At 42.7% G+C, this 18968-nt stretch overlaps 1 protein-coding gene across 6 annotated transcripts in view; it reads right to left on the bottom strand.

Annotated features, from left to right (window-relative positions):
- Nucleotides 1–18968, bottom strand: part of SMYD1 (SET and MYND domain containing 1) — a 37285-nt gene extending 18317 nt beyond the window's left edge. For 3 of the 6 annotated variants that reach the window (XM_084900246.1, XM_084900247.1, XM_084900249.1), the window contains exons 1-2: nt 18480–18752; nt 1438–1614 (exon numbers count right to left, since the gene is read on the bottom strand). In XM_084900246.1, the coding sequence (XP_084756372.1) occupies nt 1438–1614; nt 18480–18616 (314 nt within the window). In that variant the 5' untranslated portion in view covers nt 18617–18752. Of the gene's footprint in view, nt 1–1437; nt 1615–18479 lie in introns of all 6 variants that reach the window. The other 3 variants (XM_084900250.1, XM_084900251.1, XM_084900248.1) reach the window with 3 other exon arrangements.

Here is an 18968-nt window from a genome sequence, read left to right as displayed (position 1 = left end):
TGTCAATTCTATCTCAATAAAGTTGAAATCAAAAATAAATAAAGTATTGGCCAGTGTTGCTCATTGAATAGAGCATCAGCCCATACACCGAAGGGTAGTGGGGTTCGATTCCTGGTCAAGGGCACATACCTGGATTACAGGTTCCATCTTTGGCCCTAGTTAGAGTTTGTGCAGGAAGCAGCCAATCTATATGTCTCTCTCACATCAATGTTTCTTTCTTCCCCACTCTCTCTCTCCCTCTCTACCTCTCTCTCTTTTTCCCCCTCCATTCTTTCCTTCCACTCTCTCTAAAAATCAATGGAAAAATATCCTCTGGCGAGGATTAACAAATAGATATATAAATGCATGAATAATACATGCATACAATTGCATGTGAGATTACAAAAAAAAAAAAATGAAGTAGGATTTCAACAGCTGGAACTAATGGGGATAGGGAAGCTGACTGAGGCATTTTATTTTGCAGTTTACTAAAAGTTACCAGCACAGCATGTCTGGTGTGACTCAGTGGTTGAACATCGACCTATGAGCCAGGAGGTCAAGGTTTGATTCCCGGCCAAGGCACATGCCTGGGTTACAGGCTCAATCCTGGGTAGGGGGCGTGCAGGAGGCAGCCAATCGATGATTCTCTCTCATCATTGATGTTTCTGTCTCTCTCTCTTTCTTCCTCTCTGAAATCAATAAAAATACATCTTTTAACAATCACCAGCACATGATGATTCCAGTCTGTGCTTTAACGTCATATCCTACAAGCATGATAAAGATGACCCCAACTTCCCCTTCCCCATCTCCCCTGCTCTCCACTGCCGGCTTCATAAGCCCCACGCCCTGGTAGAGCATCAGGCCCTCCCCTGGTGGAGCTCCAGGAGTTGGGATTTCTTGGACTGGGGCGTCCAAGGCATTAGCCCTGAAACTTCTGGCGATGGCTGCTCAGGGAGGTCGCTAACTGCTGCCAATGCAAGTGCCTTTCGGTGCAGAGGACTGTATGTACAACCAGCAGGACTAGAGGGGCTGTGATTCCTTGAAAAACTCCATATTTTATAAAGGGGGTAGATGTATTGAGCTCTAGCTCATTTTGCCAAATCTTCAGATATTTTTTCAAGACGGGCCAAAAAAAACCTAATTTTTTTAATGTGAAATTTCCAATTTTTGAACATTGGCAAATCAATATTTTTAAATTAAATATTAGGGAGCCATACAGAATAAGTCTGCAGCCAGCTCCAGCCTGGGTCTGTATTTTGGAGCCATTAACCCATCCTCCCTCTTAGGCGGGCTCCCAGACCTAAGGGGAGCTAATAGATGTGGCCATATCCCATCTCTTGGGGGCTCTGTCCTGCTTTGCACTGAGCCCGGCTTCCATGGGCCTGAGCATGCTCACTGCCACCCATCCCCCCCTGACATCCAGAAACCCCAAACATTTCCGCAGGGCCCCGCTCTGACCTGATGTTCTCATTGGGCACCTTCCCGTATCTCTTGATGGCCAAACACTCCTTCTTGTGGTTTACCCATGCATCCTTCTGGCAGGTGCGGTCACAGTAACGGGCAAACTTGCACTGCCCGCAGTGATGGAGCTTCTCCTGCCTCTTGAAGCAGGTGTGGCACACAAAGTTAACGAGGCTGGAAATGGAGAAAACGTGACTGAATTCGGGGGGCACCATGAAAAGGGACCACACTGGCCTTTCAAAGTCTGGGGGCCAAGTTTGTCTTTCTAAGCTTCAAACTCCCACTTTTCAAAGAGAGGGGCTGGGCTTCAAAAGGCCCTTTTGCTGTAACTATCTTTTTAGCAGATATTTTAAAGTGAACCAAATGGGGACACTACTGAGCTCTGCATATACTAGTAAGCCTTTCAATGTAACTCGGCACGTATAGGTGGATGACCTACAGGCACCGGGACTCCCACAAGGGGCCAGAGGGACAGGGGAGCATGCAATCACCGTACAGTGTGAGGAGCGCTGTGACAGGGGAGGCACAAAGTGTTCCTGGCACACACTGGAGAAGACACTTGAGAAACCGGGACGTCTTCTAGGCAAAGGGAGTGAGTGGAAATGCCAAAATGCCCAGGTTATTGGCACGGTGGCATGGGAGGGGCGTTCTGTGTGGCCTGACCTTCTCATTGTTGAAATGAACTGTCCCTTTTCCCAAAGAATAAAAAATCATAACTATCCACAATATGTCGCAACAAGAAACATGATATATTTTATACAAAATGAGGTCTGCACATTATGACATATGTCATAGTTCTGTGTTTTGCAGCATTGAGAATGACCAGGTTAGCCCGGTCAGTGTGATTCAGTGGTTGAGTATTGACCTAGGAACCAAGAGGTCATGGTTAGATTGCAGGTCAAGGGCACATGCCTGGGTTATGGATGCCATCCCTAATAGGGCTCGAGCAGGAGGCAGCCAATCAATGATGCTCTCTAATCATTGATGTTTCTCTCTCTCCCTTTACCTTCCTTTCTCCAAAAAAATAAAAATTAATAAAAACATATTTAAAAAAAAAAAAAAAAAGAGTCAGAGGGTTCCTGATATCACAGGTGTTATCTGATGTGGTCTCCCGGCTCAGAGAGAGTGGAAATGATGTAGGTAGGGAACAATGCTTGCCCTTTCGGAGGGTGAGGGAGAGATGTGGGAAGATGCTTCTGGCTTCCCAGAGTTCCCATTGGGGTCCCATGTCTCCCCATGTTAAAGCCATGATTCAGACAGACAAGGTTATGGGCTAGCATGAAGGAAACATATTTCAAAACATAACCCAACACCCAGATGAGTGAAATCTGGTGGGTTTGGGACCTATAGATAATACCGGCCCCAATCGCATACTGGGAAAGAATGTGGGAAAGAAATCCTGGCCACAGAAGCAGAGAGGTGACGGGAAGAAGTTAGGTGACACCCAGGGAAGTGTTGCGCTCCCTGGGAGGAAGTGGGTATGGAAACAGGTTGGGGCTAACAATCCGAACATGGCTCTTTAAAGTATAAGAAAACAAGGGCTTTTAGAAATGTGGGATTCTAGAGCCTGCAGGAAGAACCTTCAACAAAATATACAAGTACAGAAATCCTATCCCTGGCTATGACTTTTAATTCCCATAGTAACAAAGAGTTTGCTGCTTCCAAGAACAGTTCATTGTTGGCAAGTCCTAATGACTGCCGACCTCCTCCTTATGTTAAGCTTGAGTTTGCTCTCCAGAAAAACAGACTCCTCTAACATAATTTGGCCCTCTGGATCCTTGTTTAATGGAACAAGCCCTTCAATAATTTGAAGACTGTCCAGGCGGTGTGGCTCAGTGGTTAACAGTCGACCCATGAACAAGGAGGTCACGGTTTGATTCCCAATCAGGGCACATGCCTGAGTTTTGGGCTCGATCCCCAGTAGGGTGCATGCCAATCAAAGATTCCTTCTCATCATTGTTGTTTCTGTCTCTCCCTCTTCTTTCCTCTCTATGAAATCAATAAAATACTTTTTTTTAAATTTGAAGATACTTCTCCTTCATTTTCCTTCTCCAAGTTAAACATTCCCAGCTCCTTCAGCAGTTCCTTATACATGTATCTGAAAATCTCACCCTGTTCCGGTGTTCTCCGATGTGCCTACCACATGTGCCTGCAGCCAAAGGAAAGTGAGCTAAGCAGGGCAATCAAACAAGACCCAGCAGCCAGTGCTGAGGCCTCAGGCTCAAGGACCAGCCCAAAGGCTAGGCCCGGGGTTCTAACATAGTACCAAGGGATGGAGAGACAGGAACACAGCCAATTTGTACCTACCAAACATATTACACTTCATAGTTCTCACAATGTTGCATTCTTTTACATTTTAAATGCTAATAAGCCCTGGCCTCCGGGGCTCAGTCTATTGAGTGTTATCCAATGTCACCTAATATTCAGTTCCGGGTCAGAGCATAATGCCCAGGTTGCTGCTCAACCCCTGGGTCACCCAGCAGGGGGCGTGCAAGAGACAGTCGATTAATGGTTCTCCCTCTCTAAAATCAATAAAAACATATTCTTTAAAAGCTAATAAAAATTCCAGTGGTCACCTAGAATAACAGAAGTTCTGCTTCTTTATCTTTTACTGGTGATTTCTAAGCTACTTACATTGCGGGGAGATGTGGTGTATTGGGGACTGGAGACATCACTGTGGCCCATGTAAGCTCCAACTCTGAACCTTAAAAACTGACCTGACAGCAATCAGTGCAGCCAAGAGCACATGTGTTAGGGGCTGGCCATCCAACTGAGAGTCTTCGAACTAACTTCCAGGCAGAATACAATGTTTATTCAAGGATAAGTAATTTTAAAATGTGCTGAGTTGAGGTTTGCTCACCAGCAATCTTTTTTTATTTTAGAGCAATATAGATTTTTTTTTTCAAGGAAGAGTTTTTATCTCTGACATTGTTTAGCATTGCTAGTGCACGGTGACAATTGACTTTTACTAGATTTGTTATTGTTTTTCAATCCTGTGCCGAGAGCGCCCCCTTATTGCCTGCACCCCTGGCACTGCCCTCTCTGGCTGACACTGCCTGGGAGTCTCATTAGGGCAGATCTTCCTAACGTGGCACAAAGCGAGAGAACACACCTGCTATGGCACTTGCCTCCAGACTCCTGTGAACTGACTTAAAGAATAACAGGGCTTGCTTAGAGAATAGTCTATCTGCCATGAGCTACAGGTATGTCCTTAAGAAATTCAGTGGAATGCCCTTCAAAGTCACTAAGAACCACTTTGTCCAGGAGAAGGGGGAGACAGAGCCCTGGAGTGATGCAATATTAACTTCCCTCTCTCAAAGCAATAAATTTTTTTAAAGAGAAAGAAAATGTAATGATTTTGAAATGATTCTTTTTCTCATGATGAACTCATAGTGAGTCCCAAGTGTTAACTATCAAACTATTGTCTACAGGCTCACACACCAGTTTTAGATTCCATTCCACGATTTTTCTGGAGCCTAGACTCTAGGGCAGTGTTTCCCAAACTTCTCTCATGATGAGAATCACCTGGTGGAGTTGTTAAAACACAGATTCCTGAATCCCAACTAAGAAGTGCTAAACTAGAATTTTTGAGAACATATAGGTAAAATTGCATACCTAACTTAGTGCTCTGTATATAAAATCTGTCTTAGAGCACTAGTTAAGTATACAATTTTACCTATATGTTCTCAAAAATTCTAGTTTAGCACTTCTTAGTTGGGATTCAGGAATCTGTGTTTTAACAACTCCACCAGGTGATTCTCATCATGAGAGAAGTTTGGGAACACTGCTCTAGGGGCCTAGAGTCAAGTTTTAAAAGTTGGAGAAACCCAGCAAGCATGTGAGTAATCTCCTAATTTAGATCACCTAAGAATGGGCTGACCTTTCTCTCCATTACCTCACCTGCCACTAAGGCTTAACTGAGGAGGAAGAGAGAAGTCTGTGATGCAGAGCAGGGCTTCTCAGGCCCTGGTGGGCATCATGTCACTAGAGATCTTTTAAAAACTGGCTTCTAATTCAGTGGGTCTGGGTGGGGCCTGACACTCTGAATTTCTAACAAGCTCCAGGTGATCCTGATGCTACAACTCTGAGCAGCAAGAATCTAGAGATGAGAGAAAACCTAAACCCCACTCCTTCCGGTGGGGTATGCAGGGAAGTATCAGGTAGGCAGGAATGGGAAGTTTTAAACGTGTGTCCTTCTGGTCTCCACCTCCTTACAGGGGTGGCAGGATGGGTATTTTGGAAAGTCAGACCTGGAGTCAGTCTGGGTTGGGTTCAATTCCTGATTCTAGTATCTACTGGCTGTGACCTCAAGTAAGTACTCTAACCTCTCTGAGTCTTGGTTTCCTTATGTGAAAATGGGAATAGCAACAACTTCAGGGGTCCTCAAACTTTTTAAAGTGGGGGCCAGATCACGGTCCCTCAGAGAGCTGGAGGGCCGGACTATATGAACTACTAATTCCTACTGTAACACCTCGGCTGCGCTCACTGCCCAAAAAACCTGGCGGGCCAAATCAGACTCCTCTGCGGGCCGCATGTGGCCCGCAGGCCGTAGTTTGAAGACCCCTGAGCTAGATCATGACAATCTCTTAGACTAATGACTATTACTTTCTTAATGAAACATGCTTACTATTTTAAAAATACAAGCAAGAAGAAAATTACAAAGAAATTCCAGGCCCAGCCTGTATAGCTCAGTGGTTGAACATCGACCTATGAACTATGATATCAAGGTTCCATTTCAGGTCAGGGCACACTCGATCCCCCGTACGGGGCATGCTGGAGGCAACCAATCAATGATTCTCTCCCATCATTGGTGTTTCTCTCCCTCTCCCTCTCTCTCTCTCTCTCTCTCTCTCTCTCTCTCTCTCTCTCTCTCTCTCTCCCTCTCCCTCCCTCCCTTCCTCCCTTCCTCTCTGAAAATCAATAAAAACTTTTTTTTTTCAAAAAGAAATTCCAAAATCTGACCACTCTTGAAGTGATTTGGAGGGATAGGTGAAATAACGAGTAAACTATCGATAGCTCAGAGCCTAGCACAGGATGAGTGCTCAGTAGCCGCCAGCCGGGTTCCCCATCCATCTGGCTCACAGCCACGCTGAGCCACGTGAGTATGAGCCTCTGCCCCCCTCCAGCACCAGCACCCACTGATTCCCTGGCAGCCAGCAGAGAGGAAGACCTCTGGGCCAGAAGAGGTCCCCTCCACAGAAATACATTATCCCTTTCTTTACAGCTCCCATGAGAGAAAATCCAAGACATGAAGCCCTAAAATCTTGTGGATTCCAGGAGAAAGTGCTTCATCCAGACACCGTGACTGGTCGCCAGCAAGTCTCTTTTCCCCTAGTCGCAGTTTGCCAGGCCCCACAACAAGAGTCCCATTCACACCACACTTGGAAATATGTCCTCAAGCAATTCTCTTTTGCTGAAACTTCACAACAACCCTCAAAGGGATGTTATTCTCAGAGGGGCCTCTGAGGCCTGACACTGCTGCCAGCACACAGGGCAAAGGAAGCCGCCAAGCCCACCTGGTTTGCCAGCAGAGTGCTTGCCCCCGCCAGCGGACCCCACTCACTCTTTGCTCTGCAGGCACTGGGTTATGTCATCTGTCACAGTCAAGAGGCATGGGAGGGCAGCTGCTGCTCAGCTCCTTGTATGGAAATAGCCAATTACTGGCCAGATAAACACACAGAGATCTCTGCAAGTGAGGCGAGCCCTCTCGCCAGAGAGCACGGGACCAACAGTTCCGGCTGGCTGGCTGCTTAAAATCTCCCAGCCGGCCAGGAGGACTCTCCTCAAAATTCCAGGGTCAGGAGGCACATCTTAAAGAACAGCCCGTCCCTCAAGTGCCCAGAGAACTTTACAATATTTTTTATTTTATTTAAATATGCATATTTGTTTTTGTTGACAGTATTACAGGTATCCCCAATTCCCCCCACCTTTACCTCTCTCCACCCAGCCTCTACCTCTCCCCCTAGGCCTCACCACACTACTGTCTGTATCCATGGCTAGGCATATAAATATATAAGTACTTTGGTTTATCTCTTCTCATTCCTCACCACCTGCCCCAAGATATATCAGTCAGTTCCATGCCTCAGGTATTATTTTGTTAGTCAATTCATTTTGTTCATTAGATTCCACAAATCAGGGAGAGCATGTGATATTTGTCTTTCTCTGATTGGCTTATTTCACTTAGCATAATAGTCTCTAGGTCCATCCATGCTGTCCCAAAGGGTAAGAGATCCTTCTTTTTCGTAGCTGCATAGTATTCCATTGTGTAAATGTACCACAGCTTATTTATCCACTCGTCTGCCGATGGGCACTTGGACTGTTTCCAAATCTTAGCTGTTGTAAATAATGCTACTGTGAACATAGGGGTGCATATATTCTTTTTTTTTTTTTAATTATATTTTATTGACTTTTTACAGAGAGGAAGGGAGAGAGAGAGAGCTAGAAACGTCAATGAGAGAGAAACATTGACCAGCTGCCTCTTGCACACACCCCCACCGGGGATGTGCCCACAACCAAGGTACATGCCCTTGACCCGAATCGAACCCAGAACCTTTCAGTCCACAGACAGATGATCTACCACTGAGCCAAACCGGTTTTGGCGTGCATATATTCTTTTTGATTGATGTTTCAGATTGTTAGGATATATTACCGGAAGTGGTATTGCTGGGTCAAATGGCAGTTTCATTTTTTGTTTTTTGAGGAAACTCCTTCTGTTTTTCCCTAATGGCTGCACCAGTCTGCATTCCCCCTAACAGTGAACTAATGTTCCCTTTTCTTCAAATCCTCACCAGCACTTGTTGTTTGTTGCTTTATTGATGACAACTATACTGACAGATGTGAGGTGATATCTCGTGTGGGTTTTAATTTGCATTTATCTGATGATTAGTGACTTTGAGCATTTTTTTCATATGTCTATTGGCCATCTGTATGTCCTGTTTGGAGAAGTGTCTATTCAGGTCCTTTGCCCGTTTTACAATATTTTCAATTACTTCTCTCCTACCTTGTTCTGCCCACTCTTCCTTCCTTTCACACGTAGGTATTGGGTAGCTATTATGTACTGTGTATCTAGCTAGGTGATGGAGGGCCTTAAAGATAGACAAGGCACAACCCGTGCCTTCGAGCAGTCCCCAGGCTGGGCTGGTACTTACACACATGTAAGCAAGGTGAGGCATGCAGCCCAGGAGTGCTGTAGGGATGCTGGAAGAAGACCTGACTCCCACTGAGGTGAAGGAGAGGAGGAATCTGGGAAGGCAGTCATCCAGGAAACATGGTTCTGATTCTCTGAAGCTGGGCCAAGTTTGTACTCAGAGAATGTCAAGTTCTCCTAGGGACAGCCACTACAATTAGTCAAAGGCATCTGTGTAGAGGAACAGGCATGTATAGGAGACAAAAATAGCTATTTGACGAGATCATAGGTTGAACCACATTGGGAAATAATGTTAGAAAGATGACTAGACTATGGGGAGCCTGGAATGTGACTCTCAGGAGTATATCCTTATTCTGCAGGCAAACGGGAGCTATGGAAGGCTTTTGCAGAGAGGAGAGAGAAATACAACCAGAGTTGGTTTCTTTTCCCAATGGCATCTACCTAATGTCATTTTTAAATGGCTTGTTTAAATCTTCGAGGAGCATTGCTGAATTGTTATTTGCACTATTGTATTTTAATGTAAGAAGTTTGGTGGTACTGCTTTCTTACATCAAGCCTAGGGATTGCCTATTGTTTGTTTTGCCACTTAAAAAAACACTATGAACCCGGTAAAAAGTATGTCATGGGACAAAGGTTAGCAAATGTTTGCTTTCCTTTTTAAATAATTAGAAAAAATCTGTAATATAAGCTATATATTCAATATAGCTTCAGGAACACAGCATTGTTGTTAGGCATTTATATAATTTACACGGTGATTCCTCCTGATAAGACCAGTACCCACCTGACACCATATATAGTTATTACAAAATATTGACTGTATTGCTTATGCTGACTCCATGACTACTTTGTAACTGCTAGTTTGTACTTCTTAATCTGTTCTGTTTATTTATTTTGGGGTTTTTTTAGACCCTACACAAGCAAAATTATATGGTATAAAATCATATGGACTATCTCTATCTGACTTATTTCACTTAGCATAATACCCTCTAGATCCATCCATGTTGTAGAAAATATCGATAGTAAGATTTTTTTTTCTTTTTTATGACCAAGTAATAGTTCATTGTATATATGTGCCACTTCTTTTTTTCTTTTTAAATTTTTAATTTTTTAAAATATATTTTTATTGATTTCAGAGAGAAAGGGAGAGGGAGAGCTAGAAACATCAATGATGAGAGAATCATTGATCAGCTACCTCCTGCATGGGGATTAAGTGTGCAACCCAAGCATGTGCCCTTGACTGGAATTGAACCTAGGACTCTTCAGTCCCCAGGCTGACACTCTATTCACTGAGCCAAACCAGTTAGGGCTTAAATTTTTTTAATTTTTCAATTAAGTTGATATACAATCTTACATGAGTTTCAGGTGTACAACATAGTGATTACACATTTATATACCTTACGAAATGATCACCCTGAGAAGTCTAGTACCCATCTGACACCATACATAGCTATTACAATATCATTGGCTATATTCTCCATTCTGTACCTTAAATCCCCATGACTGTTTTTAATCCCCTCTCCTTTATCACCTGTCCCAAGCCCCCCTCGCATCTAGCAACCATCAAAATGTTCTCTGCATCCATGAGTTTGTTTCTGTTTTTTTGTTTGTTTGGTTTTGTTTTTTGTTTATAGTTCCACAAACTGTAAGTGAAATCATGTGGTATTTGTCTGTCTTTGCTGACTTCTTTCACTCAGCATAATCCCCTCAGGTCCATCCAAGTTGTCGCAAATAGCAAAATTCATTCTTTTTTAATACTGAATAATATCCCATTGTAATATCTTCCTAATCTATTTGTCCATCAGTGGACACTTATATTGCTTCCATATCTTGGCTATTGTAAATAATGCTGCAGTAATATAGGAGTGTGTATGTCTTTTACAATTAATGTTTTGAATTTCTTTGAGTGAATACCCAAAAGTTGGACGGCTCTGTCATGTGGTAGCTCTGTTTTTAATTTTCTGAGGAACCTCATACTGTCTTCCATGGTGGCTGCACCATTTACAATCCCTCCAACAGTGCAATAGGGTTCTCTTTTCTCCACATCCTTGAAAACACTTGCTGTTTGTTGTTTTATTGATGTTAGTCCTTCTTACAGGTGTGAGATAATATCTCATTGTGATTTTAATTGAGTGTCTTTTCATATGTCTCTATGTCCTCTTTGAAGAAATGTCTATTCAGGTCCTTTGCCCATTTTTTAAATTGAACTGTTAGTGTTAAGTTGTATGAATCCTCTATATAACTTGAATATTAACCCCTTATCAGCTGTATCATTGGCAAATATCTTCTTCCATTCAGAAGATTGTCTTTTTGTTTTGCTGATGGTTTCCTTCACTGTAGATAAGCTTTTTATTTTTTTATGTATATTTTTTATTTGTAGTTAATCCTCACCTGAGGATATTTTTTCCATTGGGTTTTTTTTTTTTTTTAACTATGTATTTTTATTTATTTCAGAGGGGAAGGGAGAAGGGGAGACAGAAACATCAATGATGAGAGAGAATCATTGATTGGCTATCTCCTGCATGCACCCTGCTGGGGTTTGAGCCCCCAACCTGGGCATGTGCCCTGACTGAGAATTGAACCCTGAACTCCTGTTAAGTGGGTTAACGCTCAACTATTGAGCCATGCTGATCAGGCTCCATTGATTTTTAGAGAGAGTGGAATTGCGGGGGCAGAGAGAAGAAAATATTGATTAAGGGAGTCACACAGGAGCCCTGACTGGGGCAGGAATCAACCCTGCAACCAAAGTACCTGCCCTTGACTGGAATCAAACCCAAGACCCTTCAGTCTGCAGGCTGATATTCTAACTACTGAGCACAATGGGCCAGGGTTTTCTTTTTAAATGTTTTTACTGATTTCAGAGAGAGGAAGAGAGAGGGAGAAAGAGAAGAAAACATCAATGATGAGAGAGAATCATCAATCACCTGCCTCCTGCACACCCCCTACTGGGGATGGAGCCTGAGTCCTGGGCATGTGCCCTGACCATGAATCCAACTATGACCACCTGGTTCATAGGTCAACACTCAACCATTGAAGCACACCAGCCAAGCCAGGAGCTTTTCAGTTTGATAGAGTCCCATTTGTTCATTTTTGCTTTTGTTACCCTTGCCCAAGGAGAAATAATCAAAAATATATATTACCCAGAGCAATGTCAAAGAGTTTTCCTCTAGGAGTCTATGGTTTTGCATCTTACATTTAAGACTTTAATCCATTTTGAGTTTATTCTTGTATATGAAGTAGGAAAGTGGTCTAGTTTCATATTTTTTGCATGTATCTGATCATTTTTTCAAACTTATTGAAGACACTATCATTTCTTCATTGTATAGTCTTGGCTTCTATTTTGTAAATTAATTGACCATAGGAGCGAGGGTTTAATTCTCTAATATGTTTCCTAATCAATGTCTCTGGTTTTGTGCCAAAACCTTACTGTTTTTTATTATTATAGCCTTATAGTATAGTTTGAAATCAGGGAACATAATATTCCCAATTTTGTTTTTCCTCAAGATTGTTTTGATTGTTAGATGTGTTCTGAGCATGAGAAGTGGGGTTTGGTTCTGGCCAAACAGGTGTTTTGTGGTTCTATATAAATTTAGAGTTATTTGTTTTAGTTCTGAGAAGTTGCCTATTTATTTTTAAAATATCTTTTATTAAAATGGGAATTCTTAAACTTTTCTCTGCCATAAGTCACATGATGAGGTTCACACAATGCACTCAAACCTGTATGCATTTCCCACACTCTAGCTGCAACCACACCCCACTTATTTATTTATTTATTTATTTATTGTTAATCCTCATCAGAGGATATTTTTTTTAAATATATTTTATTAATTTTGTACAGAAAGGAAGGGAGAGAGATAGAGAGTTAGAAACATCAATGAGAGAGAGTCATCGATCAGCTGCCTCTTGCACACCCCCTACTGGGGATGTGCCCACAACCAAGGTATTATACATGCCCTTGACCGGAATCAAACCCGGGACCTTTCAGTCCCCAAGTCGACGCTCTATCCATTGAGCCAAACCGGTTTCGGCCAGAGGATATTTTTTCATTGCTTTTTCAGAAGAAAAAAAGTAAATAGGAGGAAGCAATGGAGGGAAGAAAGGCGGGAGGAAAAAGAGAGGGGAGAGAGACACATCTACTAGTTGCCTCCCACACATGCTGCAACCAGGGGCAGGGAGCAAACCACAACCCATGTAGAGCCCTTGACTGAGAACTAGAGGCCCTTTAGAAACACTGGTCAGAGCCAATCCCCACTTCTCATGCTCAGAACACATCTTCAGATGCAACTGAGGGAAGATGACAATGCTATGGGGACAAACTGGCATTTCCTTTAATCTATGTTCTAAAGGAAATTATTCCCAAACTTCTGCATTTCAAGATTATTTAGTAAAATTCAGCAATACAGTTCATAACAGGTCATGTGACATTATCAACATGTCTTATCTTCACAGCTACAAGTGACAAGTTAAGGGCATAGTTTTTAATCGACTGTGGTTATCCTCATCATCAAGCACAAACTTTTAATGTTATAATCTGAAACTTGAAGTTATTCATTCATTTTCTGAACTAACTGTTCAGCAATTTCTCTAACCCCTTTATTAAATTATTTCCATTTATAGCATCATTTCTCCCCTACCACCCTTCTACCAGCTGTTACCAGATTAAAGGCCACAGGAGTGTTTGTGCAGATGCCACAGCTAATCCCAGTGTTCCCACAACCCCTCATAGAACAGCTAAAGGCCCAGCTGTCTGCACTGGCCCTGAAGAAGCTCATAACTCGTCTGATTTTCACCAAAAAAAAATAAACAAACAAATAAATAAATCTGCTAATGGTACTTGTTTTTTAAAGTACTCAACGTTTTTTCATGTTCTCATCTTTGTTGTTCTCTACTCACATACACATTTACATAATCTCCTGGGCTCTTTCAACTCTTTTTTTCTTTTGATGGAACTTTATTTTTTTAATATTTTATTGATTTTTTTACAGAGAGGAAGAGAGAGGGATAGTTAGAAACATCGATGAGAGAGAATCATGGATCAGCTGCCTCTTGCACACCCCTCCTGGGGATGTGCCCGCAACCAAGATACATTCCCTTGACCAGAACCTTTCAGTCCGCAGGCCGACACCCTATCCACTGAGCCAAACTGGTTTCGGCTCAACTCTTTAAACAGAATCGTTCAATAGCTAGTAACATTTTTGTCTAACGAACTTTAGAAAAAACTCACTGTCCTTGCTCCTTTTTTTTTTTTCTTAATATCTTTTGTAATAAATTGGATTAACAGGAAATTAATATTATTGGCTACAATAGGCTGGCTAGCCTCCCCAAAATGTCAGTATCCTAATCACTGGAAACTTGGAATAAGCTACCTTACCTGGCAAAAGGGACTTTGAAGATGTGATTAGGAGTAAGGTCCTCAAGCTGGAGAGATAATGGGTCTAATGTAATGACAAGTCCTTATAAGAAGGTGGCAGAAGGGAGGAGAAGCCAGCTGGCTTTGGAAATAGAGCCCAGGAATGCAGATTTGATTCTGCACCCAATTTTAATGTGTGTGGGAGTGGTTTCTTACACCATCCAAACAATACTCCAACACTAGCGGGGCATCTTACAATTCAACTCAGCTCTTAGAGTACATACATAGAGATAGCATTGGTGGTGCGTCTAAAGGTAAGGGTGCCCACTGCTTTTGTCTCCTGATCAGAACTCTATTCGGGTTTCCGTTTGAACCAGTGTGTCCTGAATAGCTATTCTTTTTTCTTGTCCTTTTGTTTAATCTCAAATAGATGCATGTTGCCTCTCACTTTTGGCCAATTATTTTTTAGGTTAACACATGGATTCGAGCCTGCCCCTTTTATAGAATGACTTGTGGGTAACTCAGTCCTACCTCCTCAGTCAGGTTTTTCACCTACAGTAGCAGCGTCTCACAGAGAGGGAGGACCACATGTACATGGTTATCCTATGGCTCCTCTCCAGGCTGTCTCCATATACCCAAAGAAGGAGTCTACCCTCATCTTTGCAGGGATAAAGTTGGGCAAATCACCTTTAAAAAGTATTGCTTGCCATAACCCGTTTGGCTCAGTGAATAGAGCATCAGCCTGCAGACTGAAAGGTCCCAGGTTTGATTCCGGTCAAGGGCATGTATGTTGGTTGAGGGCACATCTCCAGTCTAGGAGGTGTGCAGGAGGCAACTGATCGATGTTTCTAACTCTCTATCCCTCTCCCTTCCTCTCTGTAAAAAATCAATAAAATATTTTTTTTTAAGTATCTCTTTTATATTTTAAAATTTTATTTTAAAGATTATTTACCACAATTATTCTAATTCTTATTACTATTATAATGATAATATTTTATGTAGCAGTTTATCTGTGATGTCCACTAAGGTTGGTTTTGTAGCTATTCCTTCAAATGAGTGATTAGTTATTTATAGTAACAAAGACATGTAAACAGCCTAATTGTCTAGTCATAAAAGAGAGAAAGAGAAGGATAGTCCTAACCAGTTTGGCTCAGTGGATAGAGTATAGGCCTGTAGACTCAAGTGTCCCAAGTTCAATTCTGGTCAAGGGCATGTACCTTGATTGCAGGCACATACCCAGTAGGAGGTGTGCAGGAGGCAGCTGATTGATGTTTCTCTATCATCGATGTTTCTAATTCTCTATCCCTCTCCCTTCCTCTCTGTAAAAAAATCAATAAAATATATTTTAAAAAAGAGAGAAAAGGATAGCATGCAACCATTAAATATTATGCTTGTGAAGAGTGTCTAGTGACACAAAAGATAATTAAATTATTAAGTGAATAAAGAAATATAACATTTTGTAAAGTAAGATTCCAGCTGTGTAGTAAAAACAGATGTCTCTCTTTTAAAACAAGCCCAGCAGGTGTAGCTCAGGTGGTTGAGCATCGTCCCATGCTCCAAGAGGTTACCCGTTTGATTCCAATCAGGGCACAGGCCTGGGTTGTGGGCTCAATCCCCATACAGGAGGCAGCCATCATCAATGTTTCTGTCTCTCGCTCCCTTGCCCTTCCACTCTCTCTAAAAATCAATTTTTAAATAAATAAAAGTAAAACAAGAAGGAAATAAACAACAATGTTAAGAATGTGAAGATATATTGCCAAAACCTGTTTGGCTCAGTGGATAGAGCGTCAGTCTGTGGACTGAAAGGTCCCAGGTTCGATTCCGGTCAAGGGCATGTACATTGGTTGCGGGCACATCCCCGATGGGGGATGTGCAGGAGGCAGCTGGTCAATGTTTCTCTCTCATCGATGTTTCTAGCTTTCTATCCCTCCCCCTTCCTCTCTGTAAAAAATCAATAAAAAATATATTTAAAGAAAAAAAAGAAGAATGTGAAGATATGCATACATATGAGCCTAACCAGTGGTCGAGGACAATAGGGGGAAGGGGATATGTGTGTGTGGGGGGGGGGGGGGGGGGGATTGGAATGGAGAGGTTGAGGACAAATATGTGATACTTTAATCAATAAAGAAATTTTTTAAAAAAGAATATGAAGATACATTTTTAAATATACTTTTATTTACTTTAGAGAGGGAGAAATAGAAACATCAATGATGAGAGAGAATCATTGATCGGCTGCGTCCTGCATGCCCCACACTGGGGATTGAGCCGGCAGCCTGAGCATGTGCTCTAACCGGGAATTGAACCATGCTCCTGGTTCATAGGACTATGCTCAACCAATGAGCCATGCCGGCTGGGCCTAAATTTTGCTTTTATACTGGAAGGAAAACTCACTCAAATCGAACATTCATGAAAGGGAAAGTGTCTATATTTCCTTTGGAGAACTGGAGGAACCAGTGAAGGTGTTCTATAGAAGGCAAAATTACAGCATCAACATCATTGTTCAGAGTTTTTGTTTTTCTAGATTTTTATATCTAATTCTGAACACAACTGACTCCTTAACTGTACTCACTTCCATCCCCAACACACACACACACACACACACAAACACACTAATGAAGTAGGACAAGCTCCCTCTGAAGAGCTATTACTGTCACCTAAGCACCCTTACATTCTTCAAATGGTGGTCAGCCATATGCCCCATATGTTCACTGTCTTTTCCCTGAAAGCCTTGGTAGGCAGGAAGAAAGAAGAATTTCTCCAGAATCAAATGTAATCAAATTATGTCTGAAAAGCAATGTCCATTCTCAGGATGTTCAGTCCAGTGAGCCAACCTCAAAGCCTAGATTATCAGAGGCCATCCTGATTCAGACCACATAAAAGTCAGGCAGGTCACCCCAATGTTGGGTTCAGAGAAGTTTGTCATGTTGAATCACTGAGTAGGTGGGGGTTTTTGTTTGATTGTTTGTTTTTTATTTTATTTTATCGATTTTTTACAGAGAGAAGGGAGAGTGATAGAGAGTTAGAAACATCAGCCGCCTCTTGCACACCCCCTACTGGGGATGTGCCCGTAACCAAGGTACATGCCCTTGACCAGAATCGAACCTGGGACCTTTCGGTCTGCAGGCCAACGCTCTAGCCACTGAGCCAAACCGGTTTCAGCATAGGTGGGGTTTTTTTTAATAAATATTTTTTAAAATATATTTACAAAGAGAGAAAGGGAGAGGGAGAAAGAGAATGAAACATTGATGTGAGAGTGAAACATCAATTGGCAGCCTCCTGCACACCCCCTACTGAGTTTCAAGCCCACAATCCAGGCAAGTGCCCTGACAAGGAGTCAAACCAGCAATCAAACCGGCCTGTTTCAGTGTACAGGCTGGAGCCCAATTAACTGAGCTACATCAGCCAGAGCAAAACTAAAGATTTACTGTAACTTTAAAAGCATGAGGTGTTGCCCAGCTAGTTGTCAATAGGGAACGAGACTCTTAAAAGTGTGTAGTAGGTGTGAACAGGGCGTGGGGGAGAGGGAATGTAAATCTAACAGAGCCGCTTTGCAGAGCCTGTTAGAACTGGAAACAGCACACCTGGGGGCACAGCAATCCCTCCTCTGGCCATATATCCTGGCAGTCATCACATGCCCCTTGACATAGGCAAGGGTTTTAATCTCAGAAATGTCCATTTTTATGAAAATTGGGAAACCACAAATGTCTTTCAATGGAGAAATGGATAAAGTTTCACATGTTTATAGAGTGGAATATTTACAGCAGTTAATCCAGATAGCATATGGAGATATCTACATGTGGGTAAAAGACGTAGATCTTTGTAGATTTAAAAGACATATCTATAGACTTATAGTTCCCATGAGAATAAGTATCAAAAACATGTTTAATGAAAAGAGTAAGTTCTAGAATGACATCTGAAGAATGATACCATTTCGGTAAAAAAAAAAAAACCAGACAAACTACAGCTGTACATTTTGATAGGTGCAGAAATATGTATGTTATAATACAAGAACATTCTAGAAGGAAACACATTAAAACCATTGTAGGGATTATCTCTGGGGAAAGATAGAGGGGACTGGGGGTAGGAGTGGGAAGGCAAAAAGGGATTCCAGCTTTGTTTGTGAGATTCTAAAATTTTTCAAAGGTAAATGCATTCCTGTGTTACTTATGTATCTACAATTCCTTTTTTTTAAATCTCACCAACTAGGAGCCTCATAACACTACACCCAATATCCACTCCTTTCCCTCCACCCTCACCACAGCCAGCACACCACTCAGCCCAGTTCACTGGTGTTGTAAGGGAGTGCCACTTTTGTAAGAGTTGCTCACTTTTACAACCCTTCTAGGGACCAGAACAAAACACATTGCCAATGAGTCTTTGCAGAAAAAGTTATGTCAGCAAACAGCTGGCAGAAATGCCATCCGGTTCCAAATGATCCCATGGATTTTATATCCCTTTCCTGCTGACTTTGAGAGCAAAGTATGTTCGAGTTTGGCACTAGCCAAACCAACAGGAGAAAAGAAGGCAGCTCCGCACGGTTCCTACCTGTCGAAAACCACTGCCGAATACGCCCGCTCGGCAAAGATGACGTCCGAAGCCCAGAACTCCTTGGTGGCCTTCAGACCCCGGCCTTTGCCTTCAGAAGTGAAGACCTCCACGTTCTCCATGTTCCCTATTGTCATCTCACGGGCTTTCAGGCAGCGGGGCAGATACCGAACACTGAGCCAAATCTCTTGTCCTCGCTGCTATTTTAGCACCTTCAGCATCCCAGAGAGCAAGCCTATAAATGGGCAGGCCACCTCCCCCTCCCACCCCCTCTGGCCACTGGGCCCTCACCTCCCCCTCTGCCCCTTCTCCTGGAGGCGGGGAGGGGGCAGGCAGGAGGACAGTGAGGTGGGAAGGGTCTCACTCTTCACCCAGCAGAGCTGACAGAGCGGAAGATGGCCATGGGCTCCTGCGGCTGGGGGACTGGGTCGGAAAGCTTGGAAAGCTCTCTTGCAAGAGGAAGTTCAGGCCTGATGGCTGTTGCGCTGA

The sequence above is a fragment of the Pipistrellus hanaki genome (genome assembly GCF_964339955.1).
Source record: "Pipistrellus hanaki genome assembly, chromosome: 12".
Taxonomy (NCBI): Eukaryota; Metazoa; Chordata; class Mammalia; order Chiroptera; family Vespertilionidae; genus Pipistrellus; species Pipistrellus hanaki.
Note: the sequence above shows the minus strand (reverse complement) of the source record. Positions and strands in the feature narration are given on the sequence as shown.